This window comes from Lactuca virosa, chromosome 4 (genome assembly GCF_052849685.1).
Source record: "Lactuca virosa cultivar CGN04683 chromosome 4, Lactuca_virosa_CGN04683_v6, whole genome shotgun sequence".
Taxonomy (NCBI): domain Eukaryota; kingdom Viridiplantae; phylum Streptophyta; class Magnoliopsida; order Asterales; family Asteraceae; genus Lactuca; species Lactuca virosa.
This window is the reverse complement of record NC_136429.1, coordinates 18940144-18946489: the sequence shown is the minus strand read 5'-3', so window position 1 is coordinate 18946489 and position 6346 is coordinate 18940144. Positions and strand designations below refer to the sequence as shown.

The 6346-nt window shown below is 35.8% G+C and overlaps 1 protein-coding gene across 1 annotated transcript; it reads right to left on the bottom strand.

Moving 5' to 3' along the window:
- Nucleotides 1-2547: 2547 nt before the first annotated feature.
- LOC145169457 (GRAS family transcription factor) lies at nt 2548-4340 on the bottom strand. Its single transcript, XM_079088008.1, has one exon. It carries the CDS (start codon nt 4064-4066, stop codon nt 2708-2710), a length of 1359 nt encoding a protein of 452 aa, XP_078944134.1. The 5' UTR covers nt 4067-4340; the 3' UTR covers nt 2548-2707.
- Between the last annotated feature and the right edge of the window lie 2006 nt (nt 4341-6346).

Genomic DNA, 6346 nt, shown 5'->3' with positions numbered 1-6346 from the left:
AAAAAATATGTTCTAGCCTATTTTCGCTATCTAGTGTAAATGCATATTGAAAATTAAGATTTTCATTTTTAGCAATTCTAAAGTACTCCAAAAGCTCCATTGCATCATTATGTGAGTGTAATTTATGATTTTTGGTAAAAAGATTATAAACATCCTTCTTTAGAAAAGAAAGCTCTCCATGTCTCACATTCCTTTCAAGCTCAATCACTCGCATAATTTGTGTAATGGACAAGCCCCCTTCTTTTAATAAAAGTACGCGGTTTACATCTTCTAATTTAATATTACAGTAAGATGGTAAAAAACAAACCTCTTGAGCAGACAACAAAGCATGATTATGTTCCGCAATAAACTTAGTCACTTGCCACTCTTCGGGGAAAATTTCGTTAATTCTTCTCAATGTTATACACATGTGGGCCTTTCATTCACATCTTGTATAACCTCGGCTTCTTGGTTTTTTGGTGTAATCTTTTTTAAACTCCGGTTTTCCTTCACGGTGACAAAAAAATTCACGTATTTTCTTTTCTTCGGTTTTCTTGTTCACGAACCTTCCTTTTTGAACTGAAAACCCTTTCTTTCTCACATAATTTTGATAAATAAAAAAATAAGAGCCACTTCTTCACTTAGAAAATATTGACCAACGAACGGTTCATCAAAAACTGTGTTGTTTTGAATTTGTTCTTCGATAGCAATTTCTTCATGTTGAGCAATTATGGAGTTTTCTTCATCAGGAACTTCATTAAGATTAAAAAAGATGCGTTTTTCCATCTCTAATCTTAGATAAATGCTACCTAAAAGCTATTAGTTGGTTAAGAAAAAAGACAGAAAAATATATTGTAAAAAAAAAGAATTATAAAGATCATATACAAACGTGGAATTATGTAGTCATATTGGAGGGAATTAAAAAAGTAAAGTAATTAATATGAAATTTTAGAATGGGATAAATAGAAAGATAAATATGGAAGAGAATAAATCAATTTGATTTTTAATATGAAACATAGTTCTAATACAAATATTTTTTATGAATATAATTTTTTATATGTGTCCTTGGAACATATATTACAAAATCCATTCTTTTTTTAATCTACATCATCACCATTCACCGCACAAAAAAAGGCGGTGTATCAGCTTGGCTATGCTGCCAAGACAAAAGCATGCAATTAGCTTGTCATGCACCGAACCGTGCCTAATTAAAAGGGTGTTGATTCTTCCACTGAAGATTTTGATAAATCCACTAAAATTATAAGTGGTATGACAACTATGCCCTCGTTTAAATTGTAGTGTATTTTTTTTTTGGGGCGGATGATTCTACTTTTATGTTAAAAAAATGTCCGGCTAACTCCCCTCATTCACAATCACATCGCGCTCTTAACATTTCTCTCTGATTTTATCAATCATTTCCTTCTTCAGAGCCACCACAGAGACGACTAGCTTCACTGCCGGCCTCCACGGTGACCACCACCTCCACTGCCGGCATAGGTACCGGTTTTGTTTCCGGGGGAGAATTCTGGCGACCTCTTTTGAGAATGAGAAAAAGAGAAGTGAAGATATTCATAATTCAATGACGCTAAGCTAAGTACCTTGAATTTTATTGAATTTTTATAAGATTTATATTTAAAATCGTTCACATGCATATGGAGAGAATTACATCAAAGAGCATGAAACAATGAAGTCTTGAATAATAATAATAATAATAATAATAATAATAATAATAATAATAAGGAAGACTTGAACCAAAAACGAAGAAGTCTTCACCAAAAATTTAATAAAGCTGCCCCCTGCTGTAGTAAAAAGAATGAGAAATTAAAAGAAATCTTAACTATCAAGCTTCACCATGAACGTGGTTTCACTTTATTTTGATATGTAAATTTCTCATTATTCACAGGTAAAAAGATATTGAACTCAATTATTGAATTTCAAATTCCTCAGCTATTGTGCTGTAACTTAGATCAATAATATTTGATATCAATCCCATATAGGCATACATAGAGAATCAGAGACTAAATATGATCATGATCTTTTAATAGAACTAAGAATCAATATCACTTCCCAGAAGCAGCGGATTTCCGGCTGAAGATTGAAGCGCCGAAGGAGAAGGAGGAAGGACCGTCCTGTGCGTTGGGGGTTGGAAAATGGAAACAAATCTTTTGGATCTTTTTCTCTCTTCAATATCTCTTAATTAAAATAAGGATATATATGTCAATGCACTATTAATTCAGTGGATGTATAAAAATATACCGTGGAAAAATGAAATTGAAAATAGACTTCATTTGTCTACAAATTGAAAATAGACTTCATTTGTCTATAAATACATTACTAATTACTATTATGAATAAATAGACTTCATTTGTCTATAAATACATTACTAATTACTATTATGAATAAATTTATTTTTGGTTTATTATAGATAAAAATAAAATACACTAAATATATTAATAGCAATAGCAAGCTGAAAAGAAAATATATTCCACTTTGCCCTTTTCTTATCCATACCACGAATAGTTTCGAGGAACCAATGACCATATTCATGAGAATATTGAAGACAAAAAGTAATCTCAAAAATTGCTTTGTATTATTATCCACAATCAAAGAACGATTTTTTTATTATATATATATTTAAAAAAATTAAAGCATCTTTTTACATTTTTGGAATTTATTATTATTTCAAAGTGTCTCAATCTCCACCGTTGATCCAACTCCATCGTTGACTCTATTGAAAATCGGACGGCTGCCATGCAGAGGCAGTCAACAACGACAAATCTTTCCAACCTAATTTCAAACAACCGTTCTCCTCTACTAACGTGTACCCTTTCCACGGAAACATTCCCAGTAATAAACTCGCTTGTGCTGCCGGGTTACCCGCTAATGAAACGGGTTTAAATCCGACCCGAACCAATTCTTCCCCCCATCTCTCCACCTTCACCTCGCCGGTCCTCTTTGGCCCGCCGACGGCGACGATGTTTTTTATTTCACATCCAAACAGCTGTTGCTCCACCGTGTGCCGTTCGACGTTTTCGGACTCCAGTCCGTCGCCTAGAGCGTCGAACAAGGCGGAGTAGTAGTGCAACGCTTCAACGAACCGCCCTAGAAAACTGCCGCCGTGGCTCAGATCTTGTTCGACGATTGTGATGAGTTTAGGTTTTAGTAAGGTTAATAGTCGTAAGGTACCGAAGTCGCTGCCGGTGACGTCGTAGAGACAGTGGTGCATCCAGTGGACGACCATCGTTTCACCGGGTCTGACGCCTAGTTGAGTCGTGAGATCCGAATTGATGTTTCCGATTTTTCCTTCGAGAGGGGTGAATTCGAAGGGGAGGCCGAGAGAGTTTGCAAAGTCATGGAGACGGCGGCCGGTGGCTTCGAGAAGTTCGATGGAAGATCCGACGCCTGTGATTCTAAGAGATTTGATTTTGCGAGGTCGAGAGGCAAGGATGTGGAACAATCCAGGCCATTGGAGACCTTGCATTATGTCGAGATCGATGATATGGACGCCATCTTCACCTTCTAGCGCTTGGAAAATCGCTTGATTCGCTGTGAAATGGGAGAATTTGATGAAAGGACTTATTGAATTGTAGGACTGAAGAGCGTTGCAGATCTTCTGGCTTTGAACTAGGGCTAATCTTTTGATGCTGAGAGGCGTATAGGTTCCGAGGTAAGAACTGATAATTCTCGCCTGTAACGCTTCGGCGAAGTACGCCGCTACACGTTCCGGCGAAGAACCAAACGGAGAAGACAATTCCGATATTTCCGGTAAAAGATTATTCGCGTGGTCTAGGTTATCAACCGCTACGCACTCGGCGCACTGTAGCAACAACCCTAAAAGTCTTAAACCAGATGATTCCGCTTCAACGAGGATCGACTGGTCCTCATGCTCCTCCGGTTTATCTTCGAGGTTCCGTCGTTTATGGTGGTGAGACGAAGGATCATCATCAACTTCGTTGTTTCCTTCGTTGATGGCTCGTTTAGAGGTGTTTGTGTTCATAGTGGAGGCGTTGACTGTGACTGGTGAGGAATTAGGGCTGCTAACATTAGTGGTGGTGAGAGGGTGTTGAAGGAGAAGAGACTGAAGCATGATTGAAGTGGTGGAGATGGAGATGGTGATGGTGATGGTGGTGGTGGTGGTGGTGGGGCGGGGGAATATTGGAAAAGGGGGATGGAATTGAGGGAGAAATTGACAAGAATAGGACGTGGGTGAGGACAACAAAATACGTCCAGACAAGAGAGTTGCAGAAGGATGAGGGTTGAAGGACCTGTCTGTGTCAGTCACACCATGAGCTTCACGAAGATCATCAATGGAGGACCGCGGATAGATAATAATGGAAGGAAGAAGATTACCAGCGAGGAAAAGGCTGTTGGCTTTTTTTTAGTATACTTTCACTTATACCCCTTCCTGTTTTCCTAAAGTTCAAGTAAGTCCTTCTCTTTTCGAATCATTCAACTTTATGTTTACTTACATTCATTTTTGCAAAATGGTATACACAGAAAAATTGTTATCCTACAACCAAAATACTAATAGGACTCTAGACTATTTTCTCGTATGGAATATTGAATTTCTAATAAAGAAAACCAAAAACGAAAATGTCGTACAAGTAAAGGATTAATAATGTTGTGTAAGATAAGTAAGAGGGGTGAAATTGAAATTTTTAATTTTGTTGGTAACGACGTTAGGTGTCGATGTTGGTCATGTCGTTCAATTAACAATAATAAAACCAAAATTAATAAATTTAATTAAACCATGATTGCTTTTTTTAAACTATATTATTGTCTTTTAGTCCTGATCCGATTACATCATCTTAGGATTCGTTCTCCCTATTTTTCTCAAAAGTCATTAAATTTAAAATTTGTCCTTTTCCTAATCCACTGGCTTTAGTACTTCGTTAAAGGATCAATAACTTTTTTTTGAAAACTCTGATTAGTTGTTAGATAGTTTATGTAGAATTAAACGGGATAAGAGTGGTCTAAGAATATATTTTGGTAGGTAGGACATAACGAAACAAAGAGTTTGGTGAAGATAAACAAAAACAGAAATAGGATTTGACCATTTTCACAAGGTAACAAACAAAATTTAAAGTATAATCCATACATATGAAGTTGGGGATGCTATTTGGGTCGGAACTGACCCGAACCCGAATAACATATACAAGATGATTAAGAACCTAATATAACTGAAAAGAACTGAATAAACCATATTAGAATTCTATAACCCGAATAACATTTACAATATGATTATAAACATTGTATTTTTTGGGTCGGAACTGACCCGAACCCGAATAACATATACAAGATGATTAAGAACCTAATATAACTGAAAAGAACTGAATAAACCATATTAGAATTCTATAACCCGAATAACATTTACAATATGATTATAAACATTGTATTTTTTATGACTTTTTCTAACTTATGATTCTATACAAATCTTTTAAAAAAATAAATTTGTTAATTAAAAATAATGCAAAGTATACATAATTGTTTTAAAACTACAAAAAAAGTTAGAATTTGTGTAGTACGATTGAGTAGGAAGTCGACTTCGGTAATACGATGCAATAGTTTTTTTTCTGTTTTGAATTTACGACTCGATCACAGAAGGAGAGACAACGAAAAACACGATCGAACCGATTGAATATAGGTAATTCGGTGCAACAAGTAAAATACGATTAAAAAAAATGACCTTTTAATTCCGGGTCGGGTTTGTAGAACCGAATAAGCCCTTATTTGGGAAACCCGGACCGAATAACCCGAGAACCGAATAAGCCTAATATAGATACCTAAGAATCGAATTGAATTGCTTATTCGGGCCTAATTCAGTTCGGTTCGGGTTTCCAGACCAAATTCTCATCCCTACATACGATGCAATGCATGATTATGAGACAAATATGTATAATGAAATATGCAAAATGATATAAAAATGTGAAAAAAGTAGGCCCAACAATTGGGTTGGATTCAGGTTGACGGGTTGGTGGGTCAGACTATATTGACCCAACCCAACCCATATAATATATGAGTTGGTGGGTTGGCAGGTTACGGGTTGGTGGGTTGGAAACATCAATCCAACCCAATCTACATAACTCGTTTAAGTATATATGGGTTCGCGGGAGTATATATGGGTTCGCGGGTCAGTGGGTCAATTTCAGGTCAAATAGTCGACGAGTTATTTTTGCGTAACTTTTCACATGTTAAATTAATACGAATTATACACGTCTCTAACTTAATCAATAATTAACATTTAACATTAACTATAATGAAATGAACAACCCAACATAAATCTAACATCATAAGTTAATAACATATTTGAAAAAAAAAAAGAGGTTTTCGATGTCGTATATTGACTACATGTTATTAATTCATAAAA